General features: G+C 37.4%; 2 protein-coding genes across 2 annotated transcripts in view; one reads left to right on the top strand and one right to left on the bottom strand.

The window, feature by feature from the left end:
- Positions 1–20714, top strand: part of LOC133524940 (uncharacterized) — a 52972-nt gene that overhangs the window by 17595 nt on the left and 14663 nt on the right. The window lies entirely within an intron of this gene.
- LOC133524932 (cytochrome P450 6a2-like) lies at positions 4565–9622 on the bottom strand. The gene is made up of 3 exons (XM_061861095.1): positions 8359–9622; positions 5290–5543; positions 4565–4769 (listed from the first exon to the last, which is right to left on the bottom strand). Exons 1-3 carry the CDS (start codon positions 9474–9476, stop codon positions 4591–4593), a joined length of 1551 nt encoding a protein of 516 aa, XP_061717079.1. The 5' UTR covers positions 9477–9622; the 3' UTR covers positions 4565–4590.

Here is a 20714-nt window from a genome sequence, read left to right as displayed (position 1 = left end):
GCAATAACAATAACTGCGAGAGCCACATTCGAATTGGTCTACGTTGACATTCTCGCCAATCTCTATCATAAGGCACCGAGATACTAGATGTTTTTAAGTAGGAGGAGGTCTGAGTTGATGTATGTATATTTGTTGGTGTCTTAGGTTTCTATCCAGGTTGACCTCCGCACATTTGTTGATGGCGAAGACTTCTGCCTGGAAGATTTAGGCCTGTCTGCCCATGCTGACGCTAATAGCTCTGAGCTTAGGTCTCTCACCATGGTATAATTATGAAGGCTTACTGTGACACATAAAGTGTTATTAAATATTATAATCGCTTTTACTATAGAATAAACCGAATTATTATTCGATGTGTCTGAGTGAGCGTTCTTGATGACTTAAGAGGCCTTATTCCTACAGACGAGCGTATTTTGTAAAATGCTTCCTTTTTCATTCAAGATTACGACGTAACTATTAGTAAACTGGTAACGTACGTAAATAATCATTTCCTAAACTAGGGGCTTGAACGGATCAAATTTTCATTTTCTCTTTTAAACCTCTTTTTTAATGAGTGTCCTTGGGAGTCTTTTTCAAATTTTGCAGTGAGAAGTGTCGTTTCGGTTCTCAATTTTGCAGTAAACAAGAATCATTTGGTATGTGAATGATTACAATTTGATTTAACATATCTTGTACGTGGGGCTGGAATGATTTAAAATGGAAGATTTATTTCAAAAATTTGATTAAAAACCTTCCGAGTTTTCTTCATTTTTTTGGTGAAAAAAGGGTTATATTTTCCGAAAATAGTACGTATATTTTGCTTTAAAAATAATATTATAGCAAACTGTAACTTTATGTTAACGAAACTTAAAATAATAACAGTATAAGATGTACTCGTACTAAGGTATTAAATAACGCTATGATCCATAATAGCGACGCTCAACTTCTCTGTTCGACAATAACTCATAAAAGATAAGAGAGTTAAGTAGCGCTTGCAATACAAAGAGCTATAAAAGACTTTATCGCCTGTTTAGAACCTTAAGTGCAAACTGCAGCTTCTCATTACTTATATAGATGTTAAGGTTGTATAATTCACTTTGAGCCAAAACAGCTACTGTGGACCTTCAAGCTTTAGATGAGCCTCTTAAACAGCCTGTAAGCGAAGACTATGTACATATTCTAGAGCCGTTCTACGTCTTCTAATCGTTCGTCGTCGTCTAATTGTTTGTTGGGATTTATATGACGGTGCGCAGTGACTCATGCTGAACAACATTCATCATTAATTGGTTCTGTAATATGATATACCAAATAAACCCCTACTATATTTTGTAATAACATTAATTGCGGTAAGGTTATAATTAATTGAGTTAGAAGCATGTTTTAGCAGTACTCATGCTATCCATGCACGGTAAAAAACATGTATACAATTATTTTGTAAACGACTACAGTTATGACTATAGTTGTTGAGAAACAGTAATAGTACGCTTCATATTCTTATAAACTAAAAATAGAACACGAGAAATATTGAAAAGGCGTCGGTGCGTAGTAATCCATGCTAAACAAAATTCGTCATTACTTGGTTATATAATACACCAATAAACCTTATATTTTTGGAAAAGTCATGAAAAGTCCCGTGTATGTGTGATAAGTTTAGTTACGATAAAGTTATAATTTATTGAGTTAGAAGCATGTTTTATCAGTACTTATGCCATCCATGCACGGTAAAAACTCATATATATTCAAATATTTTGTAAACGACTATTGGGACCGTGCGAAGTGCATGGTGGGGGTAAGTAAAGCGATCCCAGCGCATAAGGTGGTAAAAATTTGAACTAACTGCGGATAGCGTCTTTTGACATTTCGTACAATTATATGGCTCGAAATGAAACTTTGATTTACGATTACTCCTGAAATATTCATTTAAATTGAATGGTGTAAGTAACCATTGTAATCTGTATGAAATGCTTAATATAACTAACGTATTTATTTTGATAATTGTTAATAATGTATCCATGTAAATAGCTTTGCAAATGCCACATATTACGTGATCTTTTTCTAGAAGTTAAGAATGGCTATAGTAAGTTATCTTTAAAAGATAGACATTTAACATCGCGGACTTTTTTGTAGACCTATGAATGAGAAACAACCCCACCATACATTGTGTTGTTATAGCTCAAACGGATTAGGCAGCGTTTTCGATTAAAGCTCCTAGCCAGCGTTATTTTTTCCGACAACATCGTTATATTTCAAACAATTTACACAAAACCTTAACAAGTTATATACTTAAGCCTTCCTCAAGAATCACTCTATTAATAGATGAAAGTCGTATGAAAATCCGTTCAGTAGTTTTTAGTTTTGGAGTAGTTTTATAAGATGTAGTGAATTGACGTTTTCCCCTAGACTTCCGGACACTAGGTTGCGTGACAGTCGTGCACGCTCCCAATAGTTATGACTACGGTTATTAAGGGCCGATTTAGACGGCACGCGAACTCGCATGCGATTTTAGTTACATTGCGGACTATTGAGGTTACAACTAATTCGGCGACCGATCAAATACCGCAATGTAATGAAACTCGCATGCGAGTTCTCGCACCGTGTAGGTAAATGAGCCCTAAGAAAAAATAATAGTACTAGTTTAATTATCTTTCAAAGACACCTCACACGAACCGATCGGTCCCATAGGACTCAAGATGTGAATAAATATCAATAATATTCGGGCGCCATCTCTCTCCCCCCCCCCCCCCCTTTTTTTTCGACCCGTCCCCCTCTCCATAAACATTAACCGGTCAATTCGTATTCTGGAGACAACGAGGAACATAATTATCTATACCAGTTTTAGGTATTCAGAAGAGATGTCGACGATTTTTCTCAAAAAAGGCCGGATTCCTGCAGACTACAGAGGCGCGCGGTTGGCGCTATACTCGTATTTGTGTACCTGTTGCAAATATTTTTTCGTTTGAGTATGATCATGTGGGATGCGTAGAAACGCAGTATTACTCTTCACTTATCCACTTACTTGACTTAGGTAGCTCCGGGCGTAGAAAGCAAACAAGCAGGATAAGGAGTGGTTCAGTAAAAAAGTGGCAGTGAATTATCTAGTATATTATTTATTTTATTTTTTAATAATCATGAAGTATTTTTTTTTTATCTGCAGATAATATACTATATATATAATAACAATAAAATCATATTGAGAAATATCAGATTGTTTGAGTTTTCTCATTTTCATTGCAATGTACTTCGTGACTTTTTGTACAACACAATTTGACAATCTTCACCTGCCGTTTCCCACAATGCCACACTTGATTTTCAATTTTCACAACTAGTTATATGCTTTTAGGAATATCATCTTACTTACTTATATAGTTTATGTACTATTTTCCATTCTTTTCCATCTTAGGCCCATTCACTCATCCCTAACTTCTCTGATATTGTAGTGGCAGTTAGCTATGTGTTGCTAAACTGCTAGTATAACCTATATTTTGTCATAACTCGTAACTCGTAGTTCTGGTATGTTTATCAAGGTGACATCGTAACAGTATGTCCTTACGGGATTATTATCTTGTGCGTTTTGGGGTCAACTGTAAGCCCTTTTTATACTTGACTGTACAGTATGTACCTATGGGCCTCTGCAACTCTATGATGGTCGGTGGCAATATATCGAGGGCGTAATAATGGAATTGTTTTGTTTGTTATTAACTATTTATTAAATTGATTCCATCATCATGTAACTCCTCTGGAGTTGCAGGCGTAAATAGGCTACGGAGACTGTTTGTTTACCATCAGGCGGGCCGTATGCTTGTTTGCCACCGACGTAGTATAAAAAAAATTTGAAGTGTGTGATAACTTCAGGCGAGGGTTCACTGGTCAAGGCGATCAGAACTTTTACAAGCCAAATATTTAGTCTTCATAATTACCACGAGCACTTATCTCGAACGTGATTCTAGTGAACTGTATCACACTCAAAAACTTAATTAGTTTATAAATAATTCATATTTATAACAACTCATATATGATGTCACCGACTGGTAGCAAGAGTGATAAGATTTGATTAACATTTGTGGCTTGTCTGTTCATTTAAGAATTTAAGACAAAAAAATTGTAGAAAACAAGTTGTTGAAAAATCACGTTTTAGGCGTTTGGAGCGTTCACACTAATGCGCAGTTTTGCACAAACAAAATTTTTAGCTAAGCGGTATTTTTGCCTTTGGTTAAATTTTTACATTGCGACGGCCCCTAGTTATTTATTAATTTTATTTAGTTTCCTTTGATACTAATTATTAGTCCAGTCGTAATAGTCGGATCTAGCTAACTGCACAGACTCAGCTATGATAGTCTGGTTGTGTCAATATCATGGCCAGAACGTAGATTTTGATCTTTTCATGAAATTACATTTTAGAATTGATCACTTCATGATATGGTTAAGTAGGTAAGACTTTTTCACAATGTGGCCAACCGATGACATTATTTGCCACATCATGAAATGATCAATTCTAAGATCTGGCCACGACATCAACACAAACGTCAAATTTCCACGAAAGTATATATTGTGGCAATTTCACACTTTGTCACGTCAAAGTCAATGCAGAGTTGATTTAGGCAAACTCCAGTGCCTTCACTGTGTCTTTTTCCTGGCGGTAAGGGCCAGGGGTAGGCCTCCCTTGACGCTCTGGACGCCCAAGACTTTGGTGTCTATGATCGGTTTGCGGCGCGTGCTGATGCTCGAAGCCACCGAGAAGTGGCTCAGCAGGGCAGCGAGACCGGCCAATGATTGCATGTAGGCTAGACGCTCTCCTGAAAATATTAAAAAAAAAAAAAAAAAAAATTTTATCAGACTAGCTCTTTTTCTACGCGCATAGGGAGTGTGCAAGGACTATATAGGGCCCCCAGTTTATTTTCCACAAGCATAATAAATGCCAACTTCACTTTTTACTAAGCGACTGAAGTGGTATTGGGCAAGCCATGTGGTCCGGAAAATTAATGAGCTCTGGGGTACAAAGCCTTTGAGTGGCGACCCCGTACTGGAAAACGCAGCGCGGGGCGGCCGCGACTAGACCGACGGATGATCTCGTAAGGGTCGCGGGGACTCCGTAGATGTAGTCTGCACGAGACCGCACTCTGTGGCGATCATTTACCGATACGTAAAACGCTCTTAAATTTACATTTAGGTACTTTGTCTTTGTCGTATATTCCCAGTCCTCATGTAACGACTCGGTAATTAAGTATTTTTAACTTTTTTACGTCTGTTAAAAATAGGAAAATTTTTAATACATTTTCCTCACTATGAATTTATAATTTATGGAGAAAATCTCACCAATACAAGCTCTCGGTCCGGTCCCGAAGGGCAGATATGTATGCTTGTTGATGTAGGCGACGTTGTCCGGGTGGAACCGTTCGGGACGGAACTCCTCCGGGTCCTGTAAGTACTGCGGGTCCAGGTGGAGCGACTTGATCGGGACGATGATGTTGACCCCGGGGTCAATGGTAATGTCCGTGCCTGGAATGGTGTAGGCTTTCACGCACATGCGTTGCAAAAAGCCGATGGAGGGGAATATCCTCATTGTTTCACTAGAAATATAAATAATGATCTGTTAATTAACTTAGATAAATAGATCTTATGGAAACTTAGAGATAGAAAATGCATAGGTATAATAAAATTACTTGTTGACTTAGATAGATCTTAGATTTGCAGGAGTCTCCCCTCGCGAGACCTCCTCTCGCGGTGGAGACCACTAGCGGTTGGTGCTCAGAGGCACGGTCCTTCCATAGAGAGCTCAGGAGTCGCTTGTGAGAGGAGCCTTGATCCCCGCACCGGGTCACTCCTGGTGCAAAAGTTATAGCACAATCGGATTAGAACCAACCTTGAAATCTCTTAAAATTTGAGCTTCGGGGACTGCGAGGATCAGATGGCACAGGAAAAAGTACAAATATATATATCAATCAATTTTTCATGTTATGGCTCCATCAAGGTGTTGATGATTCTGCCAATGTCGAGGTTGGATAAGACACGGCTAGTATATATATTTACCGAGTTTTATTTGAATTATGAGCAGGGCTCGAACAAATCATGCGGATGACGCAAAAGTGACGTAATTTTGCACACAGGATGATGTTTGTTTAAACCACAGTGTGACATGTCGCACTAACTAACAAAATAATCGTAAATCATTCCATGGAATTTAGGGGACAGGGTGATGTGTTGAATAAAATAATCTCACGAAACTTGTTACTGTAAGCATAGAGGTATACCCAAACTTAGAGTGCTCACCTCATGGGCGTTTCTCACAGCGTTTCAACCGCTGACAGTCCCCTGCCCACATTTATGATGAATGAAGAAGATCGGTGGGTCAGTTTTGTTTATTTTAAATAATAAAGCTCTGCGCTCTGAGAAATACCTGCGAATACATTTAAAACGATCATATTAAACAACAAGTAATCTCAAAATGTATGGAGATTATTAATAAGTTTTAGTAAAACTTGATATTTGCTAAATGACATTTTATAGCGTCTTTTTATACAATAGTAAAAATAAATCCTACCTACATAGAGATATAACAGCTAAACAATAACAAAGTCAGTTTATTGTTCATTTGATTGACAATGTCAGTCAAAGACGTATCTACTCATATCGATATCGTTTGATAAAGAGGTTGATAAATGATAAGTGGTAATTGTTTATGCCCGGTTCTCAGAGCGTTTCAACCGCTTACAGTCCCCTGTTCGCATTTATGTCGAAGTTCTCCAAGATTGGTATGCCATTTATGGTTATGGTAAACTAGTACCTTTCTTGTTCAAAATAACCAAAACTGATCTGACTGACAGAGGTCGAAACGCTCTGAGAAACACCTATGAAAAATAAAAATACTATTTGAAATCACCTATGAGTGGCTTGACATCATCGGCATGATTTGTCCGAGCCCTGCTTATGAGTCATATTTCTATGAGATGACTTCATTTTAAGGACATTGTGCTGTAAACATTTATCGTGTGAAATTTAATAAGCTTTCATTTCGCCTTACACAATATTCACATTCAATCCATAGGTACAGAGAAAAAAACAAAAAAGTCGCATACTTTGTCCTATGCCGTCTGATCCCCGTGGTCCCCGAAGCTCAAATTTTAAGACACGTAAACAGGGATCCCAGAAATTGTAGATGTAAAATTTTATAATTATTACTGTCACTATTTTTTGAACCCCATTTAAGAACTCTAATCTGTTTTCGCTATCACATTATTTAGCCCTAAACTTTTTTCTTTCGTTAATTTTAGTAACTTTGTACTATATAGCAGTTGTGTACTAATTTTGGATCTACTGATGTCTATTTTATTGAAATCCGCTTAACCCTTAAATGCATAATGATGTATATATGCATCGTATATTTGATGGTCCGTGGCTCAATATGCATATATTTTACTCATTTTTCCCTAAATCTATACAACATGACACATCTATTTCAATTTATTAAAAAGTTTTACAAAAAATCATGCATTTAAGGGTTAATAGTTTAGGCGCTAGAAGAAAAAATATGATTTAATATTCGGAGTCCTCTCAAGGCGGCTGTATTGATTTTTCTTATATATATATATATATATATATATATATATATATATATATATATATTTCTGTGATCTCTAACGATTTCGCTGAAATTTGGTATATGGGGGTTTTTGGGGGTATACAATCTATCTAGATTAGTCTTATGTTTGGGAAAACGCGTGTTTTCGAGATTTCCTGCGTTTTTCTTTCGACGCAGAATATGGTCGCTAATTTCGTGTCGCCGGCCACTGTCCGTCTGGTCCAGCGGTTTAAGACGCGGACTGATAAACGAGTGTTACGGGTTCGAATCTCGCCCGGTGACTAACTTTTGTTTTTTTTTTATATGGTCAAGTTTATATATAATTTTTTAATTTTTATTGTTTTACACAAGTTTAATTTAGTAAATAAAATGACCTATGTAATAAGAGAAATTGACAATAGATGGCGTTACTCTGTGACAAGTGCTGTAAGGTTAAAATCGATTGTAAATAATAATAATTGTCAGTTCACATTTTACTTTTTAAGTTTATGTAGATTATCACCACCATATTACAATAAATAGTTATAACCGAGCAAAGCTCGGTCGCCCAGGTACTGTATAGTTAAAAGTGGAATTCATATTCTTCTAAGTTTCCTATTACGAGAATATCCCCTGAAAGGGTAGGTACACATTTTGCAAGATGGCTGCGATTCCTCGAGGTCCCCAAATGTTAAATGATGTGGGCATGAAAAAGGGGCCTTTTATTTATATACATACGAAATTTGATGACCGTTCCAGAGATTTCGAGGTTGGTCCTAATCCGATTGTGCTATTATGTTTCCTGGTTCGGGAAAATTATCTCCTACCTGAGACACATTTCCAAAAACTTCATCTCCTTGACGGCGTCATAAGATAATTTGTTATCATGACGCTCTAGTACCGCGTCAATTTCCTCCTGACACCTCCTTTGGTACTCAGGATGGTGGGCCAGCTCGTGCAGCGTGTAGCTGGTTACTGTGGAGGACGTCTCGAACCCGGCCGCGAAGAACACGAACACTTGAGCCACCATGATTTCATCATCCATCTCAATCTCAGCCACACAAGGACTGCCATCAGCTTTCTTATACTTCAGAGATTCGCCTATCATTTTTCCTTTCTCTTTCAAATCCAAAAGCGAGTCGATGTAATCATTCCTGCCCGAATTTGTATAATCGCGCTCCTTCATTATGGTTTTTACCAACTTCATCATAATGTTCTCGACCTCTGGTGCAAAGAAGTGATAACTGGTCATCAAACTCGGCATGGCATATTTAAGAATCGCTACAATCATGTCTCTCTTTTCTTGTCTAAATATGCGTTGACCAAGCTTTCTGAACATGTTGTTCTTATCGCTGAGGGTGTCAGTGTCGATGCCGAAGCCGCAGGCGCCGATGAAGTCGGTGGTGTAGCGTGCCATGAGGTCCCGCACGTCGGCCTCGGTGCCACTTGCCGCCGCTTCGGCCGCCACTCGCTGCAGCTTCTCGGCCCTCGCCACGATCAGGGGAAACATCGCCTTTAACTTGCCGGTCGTGAACGCGGGCGTCATCCTCTGCCTCAACAATTTCCAGAGATCGCCTTCACTCGTAAACAGATTTTTCAGTAGCGGTTCAGGATGTTCGTCCATCGGGAACATATTTCTGGAGGAGAAGTGGTTGAAATCAGACACTAAAACATACTTGACCAATTCAGGATCCCTTAGAATTAGCACCGGAGTAGTCATGAGGTAGTATCCAACGAATCTTTCGTTGGGATACTTCTGGTACATTTCATGGTAAATGTCAGCAGTGGCTATTTGCTGGAGGAACCGTCGTTTCGCGGTGCCAAAGTATGGTATAGGAGCATCGTGCTTGACCCCACGCTTGCTCCAGTAGCTGAAAGTCCGCGTGCCGTATGAATAAAACAATATTATTACAATTGCCAATAATCCTATTAATAGCCACAACATAATTAAACACTAATTAAAATATTTAATCGGGGTGCGAAGACGATCAGCTTTTACGCCGAATGACAACCAAATGTACTTATCAATTTATCTGCAATATTTTATCACTTATTTCATAATGCATTACGTGATGCCTTTGCTTGCCTTGACCGTTGTGACGTTACACAATAAATGTGTGATTGCCAACTTGCAGGTAGTTGGTCGACACTCCGTTGGGAAGTGTCATGGCGGGCGGATGGCTGGTTGCATGCCGTTGCAAGCACACGATCATAATCTGTATTTTATTTACCACCTTGTCATACAACGGAGTCAAGACGTCACAATGGTAACGAGGATTAAAAACTTAAGAAAAAATAAATAAAATACTCTTTCGTCACAATAAGCTAAACTGGAGCTTAAAGTATAGTAGATTGTTAACCAAGGGATAAAACGGTACCTTTCATCCGAGTTAAACAAATAGGCAAATTTACATTACCTAATTAAAGTAACAGACTTACTTGCAATCGGAGACTTTGCATGTCTAAAAATTAAATAAATAAAATAAAAAATAAATATTATAGGACAAATAAAAAATATAAAATAAAAAATTGAATTAATTAAAATTAATTAAAGATAAATATCCATGGCGAAAAGCATTTAGATTGCTTTATAGATGAATTAAACACATATTTTAGCAAACTGCAGTTATTTTAAAATGATTTGGTTCATTAAAGTATGAAAAAGTAAAGTATAACAATAAGTCCTAGACATAATGCATCGTACATGAGTGCAATAAACGAATATGAATATAAAATTAGCGGGATTGCCTCTTACTTTTTAATTTTTACTCTTTTGTTCTAAAACTTCCAATAGTTAACGGCTTTACTCATACAGCCAATGAAACTGTTTTAGACAAATTAAATATTAAATAAAAATAGAATGAGTAAAATAAGCAAATTTTAGCTTATTTATATGAATAATGCCAAATAACTTTGACTACCCATTCAATGTCGTAATAACGTTTAACTGTGGATGTACGTCTTTTTACTATGAAGGGTAAGCTTTTTGCGATAATTCAAAAACAGCTGAACTGATCATATCCACTATAGTTTTCATTTAATGTCTTTCTTGAGCGCTACTTTCACGATTTTTGTCATATTTATTGGACCTATGGTTCAAAAGATAGACGGGGGAGACATTTTTTTTTCTTTCGGAGCGATTATCTCCGAATATCATCACTTTGTCAAAAAAAATTTGCTGATTCCCCTATTAGTATTGAAAGACCTTTCCAACAATATCCCACACTGTAGGGTTGAAGCAAAAAAAAAATCACCCCCACTTTACGTGTAGGGGAGGTACCCTAAGAAAAAAATTTTTTGATTTTATTGTACGACTTTGTCGGCCTTATTGATTTATATGTCCATGCCGAATTTCATCTTTCTTGCACTAACAACTACGTACAGATAGACGGACATGGCGAAACTATAAGGGTTCCTAGGTGACTACGGAACCCTAAAAACTACGATGTACTAAATGACCGACAATGAGTTATCATCAGTTTTATATTATTTTTTCAATAAAAGGAAAGGAGAAAAGTGACCCAAAATAGCACATATCACCCATATAAGCATCTTTATAAGGTACACTTCTGGTATTTAATAGTATTTTTTCTAGCCGTTAAAAGCTGTTCCTATTAATAAAAAATAAATAATTACTTTAACTATTCAAGTATATTTTAAATTAAATGATTCGTTCGTTTCATCAATAGATCAAATCGTTGAAAATGGTGCCTCCACGGATCTTAAGGAAAATATTGAATCTAGGGGATTCAGTTACAATAGATAAGTGATTATGGGAACGAATTTGATTAAACGGTAGAAAATTGCAAGAGTTGTGGGCAAACATAACGAAAAGGTCAACAGGATTGCGATAGTGGCGCCGCCTTCCCCCTAAAAGATAAAATGTGCCGGCATGTGATAAATGTGTCTGCAAAGGCCAATTCAAAATGCAAAGCTGCACTAGGATTAAAAGAGTACCGATAAAAGTCGACGGGCCGACTAAATAAAAGTCCAAAAAGAAAAAACTCCTAGTCGACCAACGATAGCTTTGGAGTACTTCTAATAATGTACACCTACATTTGTCTGTGACAGTGTGGACGATGGTATGTTAAACTCCTTTCAAATATATTCAAATATATAGACACGTTATTGGGAAATATATACTGTGTACTCGTGCGTATAAAACCATAAGAAAATAAGAACAATATTTGGATCAGACGTGAATTAGTAAATTGAGGTTGCAGATAGAGCCTCTCCATATACCCAAGAGTACATATATATTAACAAGAGTTATCTATTTACTTAATTCGTCGGCTAATTATCGTATAGGTACTAAGTACCGTTTACGAAGTAAAGCCCAAAATGGTTTAGGGTTTTATTAAACAGAAATATTACGAGTAAACGCAACGAAAAAATGATAAAGTACATTTTCGAACAGTGTTCTCAGTGAAATCGTAGTTATGCTAATGGGATTCCATTGGTTCCTTGTAAAATTAACATGATTAGAGTTAAACAATATATTCCTGACATCCAAACAGGAAATTTTATCTCCAGATGGTGACAAGGTATCCATACCTTTCGCCGCGGAAGCTTTGGAGGCTTGGCGGGCTCTCAACCCTGAGGCAACGGCGCCGGAGAGACCGGATCGTCAGCGTCTGTGGGATGACGTGGGGGTTAAACGGGTGCTCGGTAACTTAGTGGGGTGTGCGGTGGGTGTAGACAGGGCGAGGATGCTCGCAGTGTCGAAGCCGGAGTCGGGAGCGTGGCTTCACGCGCTTCCCTCTCCGCACTTGGGTACACTGCTTGACAACGACTCGACGCGGATTGCAGTTGCTCTTCGCCTGGGCTGTGCAGTGTGTGAACCCCACGCTTGCATCTGCGGTACTAGGGTGGAGAGCAGCGGTCATCACGCGTTGAGTTGTGGTCGGTGTGCAGGGAGGTTTCCGCGGCACCACGCGCTTAATGATATCGTGCGGAGAGCGCTAGTTTCTGCAAACGTCCCGTGCGTGCTGGAACCTCCGGGCCTCAGTCGCTCTGATGGGAAGAGACCTGATGGGTTGACGTTGGTTCCTTGGGAGAAGGGGAAATGTTTAGTGTGGGACGCAACGTGCGTCAGCACTTTCGCGGCGTCGCATATTGGCCGTACGGTGAGGATGGCAGGGGCAGCGGCCGAGTTGGCTGCGGTTCGCAAGCGGGAGAAATATGAGGTCCTTGCGAACTATTTATTTGTCCCGCTTGCTGTAGAAACCGCCGGGTGCTGGTGTGCCGAGGCCAAGGCCTTTTTCGAGGAAGTGGGGAGACGCATGCGAGAGAGAGGGTTGGATCCTCGCTCAGGGACCTTCCTGATGCAAAGATTATCCATAGCCGTTCAACGTGGCAACGCGGCGAGTGTCATGGGTACTTTTGCGTCGGGGGGGTCGTGGGGTGAATTTCTAGTATAGGGTGTTATTTAGGTTAGGTTAGTAGTAAAGACCTGAATTTTTTTTTAATTGTGTAATTAGTAATTGTTATAATATCGTCCTGTATTTTAGTATTAAGTTTCTTATGTTTTTTTTTTTACTTGTGTTTTGATTTTAGCACACTTGAAAGTTTATTCTAAGACGAAATGTATTTGTGTAATAAACAGGAAAACGAACATACAAAAGGTGCAAGATTTGCTTTTTAAAATATCTCTAAGTAATTGAACTTACTGGAATCAAAATGACTGTTAAAAATAATAATATTTATGTGACTGTACTCATGGTCAAATTTATGACTGCTTCCAATTAGTAAGCAGGTATTAAAGTTGTTTTCATAACATAAATGATAATATTCATTGCAAAGTAACATTAAGTTGATAGATTAACATTACAGTCGAATCAGTGGATATACCATTTTTGAATATAGTTGATGACAATATTGTATTCAGCAAGTATTATAACAAAAGTACTATAGTAAAATAATATATCTAATACAATTTATAACAATAACGATCTGATATGGAGGTACAGTCAGCTTCAAATACTTTGTAGCAGTCAAAGTGGCCAAATAGTTCGGTACACCATACTAAATATTTGGTGGACCGGACTATTTGGCTACTTTGGTTGCTACAAAGTATTTGACGCTGACTGTACATCATTATACCTGAGTAATAAAAAATATGTATATAGATCATTGTTTGCTTAAATAACATACCTGCACGGCTAGCACATGACGGGCGCGACAGTCGACAGGCGAGAAAATGCCGCGACATAGAGCTTTCTCGCGAATCGGTAGCATAAGACGCGCGCGACAACCCGCTGTCTCGCGGACAAATGTCAAAGCGACATAATTTTGTCGTTTGACAGTTCCACGCGGGATACTCTCGAAACTCGTAGCACAAGTGCACTATGGGAGAGAAAATATCCCGCGTTTCAACGTCAAAAGGAGAGAAACTGTCTTCGAGGCTAGAGGGTCGCGAGAAGCATATTTTGTCGAAGTTTTGTTGACTTTGGTCATAAAAGAAAGTTAATTTTCTATATTTTGTATTTATTTCATACTACAGCAATTTTCTGTGTAATTTTAATATGAATCCTGAGTTTTATGATTTGTCCGTTAGCTAGGTAGGTAAGGTGTAGGTACGTGGTATTGCTTTATAACATACCTATTAAGATACCTATATCTATATCATGCCGGTAATAACAAAATGATTGTATTTTTTCACATTTACTTGTTTGTTCTCTTAAGTTAAATGAAAACCCGACAGAAAAATTAAAAGCCTAACATTGTGCCACCACATCAACAAAGCAAACAGTTTGATGGCGAATTGACTGGAGGGTGATTAATAGAAATTACTTTGTGGAAATCCGTATTAATTGATACAAAAATATTACTTCGCTAATCCACGAAATAATTAAGTGCTAGTCAATCAGTGCTAACCCGTTACACTTACACGCGTATTTTTACAGTCAATGCATGCAACCTACCACCTAAAAAATATATACGCAAATAGTTAAATAAACCACCACCTAAGTACAAAAACTCGTCACGTGCTTCAATTGATTGTGGGATATAAACCGCGGTCTTGGGGTTTAATTATAGGTATATCCGGGTACTAATGATTTATAATATGTGTACAAAAACGCACCACCTAGAGAGGATGGGAGAGGATCGTGCTGTGAGAAGAGTGTATGTGGTGCACCCGGGTGGAAAATGTCCGTCTGGGCGTCCCAGATACCGCTGGAGTGACGAAGTCCTAAAGGACCTGTTCGCCCTCGGAATACCCAACTGGCGTGAAGTGGCGCAAGATAGGGCAGAGTGACGCTCTCTTGCGTCAGAGGCCAAGATCTTGTTTGGGTCACTGAGCGAGTGAAGTAGTAGTAGTACAAAAACGCAATGTATTTTAAAACTTTGGAGAAAGCCTTCAGATTGGGTAAGGTAACCTACACCTGCTGTACTTAGGTACCTATTACTTACCCTAAGTAGGTGTCTAAGTACACTTTTGTTACTATATGCATTATTTTATTATACGCAGATAATAAAATAATGCAAAATAATGAATCTGGCAGCCCAACTCAACCTCCACCTTGAAAAAGGCCACGGCCGTAATACGAGTATTCTGTAGTTACCACCCTAATGTACGATTCCCACCAACTGGCTGGAGTCAGGCCGCACCGGAGCGCATTTTTGATGTGCCTATATATTATATATCGCAGAAGCGATAGAATCCGTCCGGAGGCGTCTCCGCGTCCGCGAGCAGCCGACCGGCTTGCGGCCACATAAATGTGAAATGCGATCCGACTCCGCCCGTTCGGTGGGAGTCGTAGTAGTCGTACTTAAATCTAAATATCTAAAAGAGGTCAGAGTAAATAAAATAACTTAATGTTTTTGTGTATTTGCAATGTGAGAAAACTTAAAAAACTAACGCTGCATCCATAGATCGCTAAAATACAAAACACGCAAAAATAACTCATTGTTTTTAACATTCGAGTGTCGTTGTATGGAGTAGGTTCCCAACTTGAGCCCTTCTATGTCCTCCGTGGCAGGATGGCTGCGCCCAGCAGCAGCATGCTTAGGTATAGGCGCCGTGTTTGATGATAGACTTGTGCATGTCATCAATCTATCTTCAAAGCCAGCGGTGCAGCAACTGGCCAGCCACAAGGAAGATATGTTGGGATTATCATGAGATCTTCAGTCTTCTTTGTAAAGATGGTAGCTTATTAGCCAACACTTTCGGGTAATCTCAATTATCTTAAAAAACACCAATCATTCGTAAGGAGTGGTATTTAATTATTAGGTAGGTAATTATCTTTAGATATAATAATGTACTCCAACTTGTAACGACAAAGCGAATCAAATTATGATTGACACATTGACATTTCCGACTTCAAAATAATATTTGCTATTTCTTTAATCTTAATACTGCGAGAAGGAGACAAAGTTATCGTGACTAGGGACGCTCCGTCTCTAAAGCTGACTATTCATTATTTTTCCGATTATGTTAGTACCGATTCAGTGTTGCCACGAAAGAAAAGTTTGTTTCAAGTATAAATGGCCACACTGGCTAAGTCGCGCGCGGGATGGCTCTCTCGCGTGGAATTCTTTTCTCGATCTGCCAACTTATGCTACCAAAATCGAGAAACTGACAGGTCGAGATAGAAATTTGTGACACGCGACTGTTGTTTCTCGCGGCGCGAGTTATCCCGCGTGTAATCATGTGCTAGCCGTGCTGTACACAAGCGACACTAAACAGCTTGTTGTCGTATATACTTAAACAAACAGTGTGACATTCCTACCTTACTTAACATTGGATTATTTATGAATATTATAAATTGCATCCTGTCTGTCTATAGACATTCTGTATTATTAAACAAACAAAGTAAAACTAAGGTAATCAGTTGTTACCAATAAATAATGTACATGTACATGATGTTTGGCAAGAGACCTGTATGTTACAATTTTATTGTAAATATGTATAACTTTTGTGAAACATGTATGTAGGTTGTATGATAATAAAAATATCTAGAAATGTATAAGCATCAGAATAAAATATGTAGCAATACTTCGAAAGATAAACCTCCGAGTTATTATCAATTTGAATTAAAGAAAGCAGACTCAAAAAAGGAGAAGGAGAGGGACTGACATTGTAAAAGTAAAATAATAATAGTAGTAAAACACTTTATTGCGCTAAAAAGTAAATAACAATAAGATAATAAAATAAATGTGTGTAAGACGAACTTATCCCTTAAAGGGATCTCTTCCAACTAACCGTTAAGCACTGAGAGAGATATTAGGAATAGTTGTAAATATTCCAAGGTTTGATATTGTTGAAAAATGTTTATCGTTGAACTGTTGTAAAATGAATATAAACATCTACACCTCGCCGAGTTTCTTTCGCCGGTTCTTCTCGGGTCTGAGGCTAACGCTGTTTTCCGAACCGGTAGTAGTATGTCTAAATTAGAATATAAATTAACCTAGCAGTTATAAGATAAACAGATGTGAGATGACTGAACTATTATTGCATGACTAACACATAAAATTAAATAAATAAATCATTATAAAAAGGAAGAGATGTGACGTTTACACAATAAATGTGTGGTTGCCAACTACCTGCAAGTCGACACTCCGTTGGGAAGTATCATGTCGGGCGGATGGCTGGTTGCATACCGTTGCAACCTTGACATACAACGGAGTCAAGACGACACAACCGTTGATAATATTGGCAATTGATAAGTTTTCTATATTTTCTCTGATAAAGAGTATAACTTTATTTTATTACTGTCAAAAATCTCATAACAATTTAATTACAAACTCTTATTTTTAGATTAGTAGAGATATCATCCACAGCGCAGGCTTCGTCAAAAGCATAGATACAAAACAGAATCCGCAACAAACTTCGTCCAATCTACATAAGTAAAAATCCGCCACAGGCTTCGTCATTAATGTAGGTACAACATAAAATCCGCAACAAGCTTTGTCCAAAAACCTAAAACTACCTACGATTTCCCGTTAATCCCCGAGACGACACGTACCCGGCGCAAAAGTTCCAAAAATACTGGCCGCATTACCGCGCTGTACTGCTAATGATAATATTAGATATCTTTTTAAGAACAAGGAATATATATTTTTATTATAGGAGACACTTTGATGGTCAATTGGTATCTACTGTAGGAGCCACATTCGATTGCTATAGTCAGCTGGTTGCTATAGTCATGCACATTATGAAAAATAAGCTGCACTTTAAGATGGAAGCAAGCCGCTTTGCATGGTGATAGTAGACACCAAAGTAGACGATTTTTTCTGAAGCTCCCAAAAATTCACCTCTTAGAAGCCGAGGTTTAGCGAAGTCTGTTGGGAAAAATAAAAAATCTACATTGTTTATAAGACCAATTTATTGTACCTATGTTTTACGAATATGATTATGATTACAAGTTTCAGAACTTAACAAATATTGAAAAAAGTTATATCATTTGAAAGAAAATAACTTTTTTAACGTAAAAAATAAATAAAAGTAAATCTCTTGAAACAATATCACTGTGTTTTTTAAAAACCTATTTTTTCTCTTTTGCGCTATATTCTTGCATGTAATGTCCTAGAATTTGAATAATTTTTGAAAATAAGTATTTTTATATATAATATAATATTAACACCAAAAGATTTTATTTTAAGTTAACACATGTGTGCTCGGACCTACTTCTATGAAATAAAACTATAAGTCTCACTATTGTTCACCACAGTACTAAAAAAATATACATAAGAAGTAAGTTATTTATATTTATACTATCTGGTGTTTAAATACCAGTAAGAATGTATATTTAAAGTTTAAACTACTACTCCTTCTTAATAACACCAGTAGGTACACTAACCACTCACTTGCTTCATATTTTTCAGTGACTTCTATTATTATAATAAAATAAGGGTGACAGCTGGTAACTACAGTTACCAAAAGCAAGTGAGTGGCTGAGAAAAAAATAGAATGTTCAACCATAAGTTCGTTCAGCTAACAAGTATCTGTGACTAAAGGGTGCTCGCTAAAAGAAAGCCCCGGGATGGGTGTCACTGTTACCGGTATTATTTTAGGGGCCCTAAAATAGGATAATTGTTTATAATAAAGAAAACAAGTCACTGTAATTACAAACTTTATTTAAAAAGAAAAGTATTTAACCGACTTCAAAAAAGGAGAAGGTTCTCAATTCGACTGTTTTTTTTAATATGTATGTTACTCGATATCTCCGAGAATCGAGAACATTTCAAATCGTTATGTCAAAGTTTATTAAAAACTGTTTCTGAATGTATTAGAACCTCCATACATGAACGCAATGATAAGAACGACAATAATTTTTTGATAGTTGTCTCAGTTTTTTACCCCCGTACCACGACATGCCTTGTACCAAGTGCATTAACGATATGAGTAACAACGATTACGTAGTATCCCCACTACATTGAATGTGCGGGTTTCAGAAATTTAATTGAGCAGTTAATTCACATAATTATGATTTGCTAATACATGCAAACAATTGCTAATGGATCGTATTATTATCAGTTTTAATAAATGCCCGCATGACGGTAACACACTGTACTCGCACGCAATACTATTCACACGTAAACACTAAACCCGCTATACACGAATCACACGATTTGGTTAGCAATTATATGTCGGTAAAACATTAAAATAAACCAAATATAATTATACGATTATGTTTAAATCGATTTCTACGTTACTTGTTTATCCATAACGTTATTTGCCTAATTTAGTTAACCCTTCCATAAAATACAGGGGATGAAAAATGGCGATCTTCCTTTACGGTCATCGTAAAGTGTATCTTGATAGATGGGCCGTTAAAATCATTTTCCGCGGCATTCAGCCGGCTGGGGCACAATTAATTTAGTGAAACCAGTATTTAGAAGTGTAATTCTTTATATGAATCCACGACGCTTGAACCCACGATCTTAGCAACCGACACATACGACAGGATACTTACCTACGTAAGAATACATTTAGTATGCTTGGAAACTATCCTAGTTTTGGGGAACCAGTACATATATATGCCTATTAAGATAGTGGACGACCCCTTCTCCATACAAACGTAATCCCCCTTTTCCTCCCTGGATATTGTCATTATAGAAAATATTTATACACAATTTATTGTATATTAAACAAATTACACACAATTATTTAAAAACTCCTAACTAAAAACCCGGAAAAAGGCGAGTCGGACTCGGCCACCGAGGGTTCCGTATAAAAACTTATTGTTTTTATTGTTTATTTTTTACAAATGTATAGTTTTGACATTTTTTCGTGTACTTGTAATGCTAATATAATCCTAAAAACCTAAAAACGAAGGGGCATAGCGGTGGTTAAAATACATAAAATTGTATTATAATGTTAATAACCAGAGAGGTTAATGGGGACTACGTTTATATGGAGAAGCGGTCACGTGACGTCGTGCCCTTTCCTCTTTAGCCCCTCTTTCATATCATAGACACTTACGGTGTAAATAAACTTATTTAGCTACAAATTTTGCGCATGCGGTAAAGGGTTAATTAAGTTACATATACGCTACCTGGCTTACATATAATAGGAGCCTCGTCTGCCAACAAACCACTGTGGTTTGGCAGAAGAATAATGTAATTAGATGTAAGCATGATACGTGAATAAACGTTTTTTAGGGTTCCGTAGCCAAATGGCAAAAATCGGAACCCTTATAGATTCGTCATGTCCGTCTGTCTGTCCGATTATGTCACAGCCACTTTTTTCCGAAACTATAAGAGCTTATACTGTTCAAACTTGGTAAAAAAGTGAAAAAAAGTGTCCCCCCCTGTAACTTCTAAAATAATAGAATGAAAAATCTACAAAAAAATATATGATATACATTATCATGCAAACTTCCACCGAAAATTGGTTTGAACGAGATCTAGTAAGTAGTTTTTTTTAAACCCATACGTGTGGGGTATCTATGGATAGGTCTTCAAAAATGATATTTAGGTTTCTAATATCATTTTTTTCTAAACTGAATAGTTTACGCGAGAGACACTTCCAAAGTGAAAAAATGTGTGCCCCCTGTAACTTCTAAAATAATAGAATAAAAAATCTAAAAAAATATATGATATACATATACATTACCATGCAAACTTCCACCGAAAATTGGTTTGAACGAGATCTAGTAAGTAGTTTTTTTAATACGTCATAAATGGTACGGAACCCTTCATGGGCAAGTCCGACTAGCACTTTTTTTATTGATTTATC

This window comes from Cydia pomonella, chromosome 14, assembly GCF_033807575.1.
Source record: "Cydia pomonella isolate Wapato2018A chromosome 14, ilCydPomo1, whole genome shotgun sequence".
NCBI classification, from domain to species: Eukaryota; Metazoa; Arthropoda; class Insecta; order Lepidoptera; family Tortricidae; genus Cydia; species Cydia pomonella.
The sequence above is the reverse complement of the archived record's forward strand: the minus strand, read 5'-3'. Positions and strand labels throughout refer to the sequence as shown.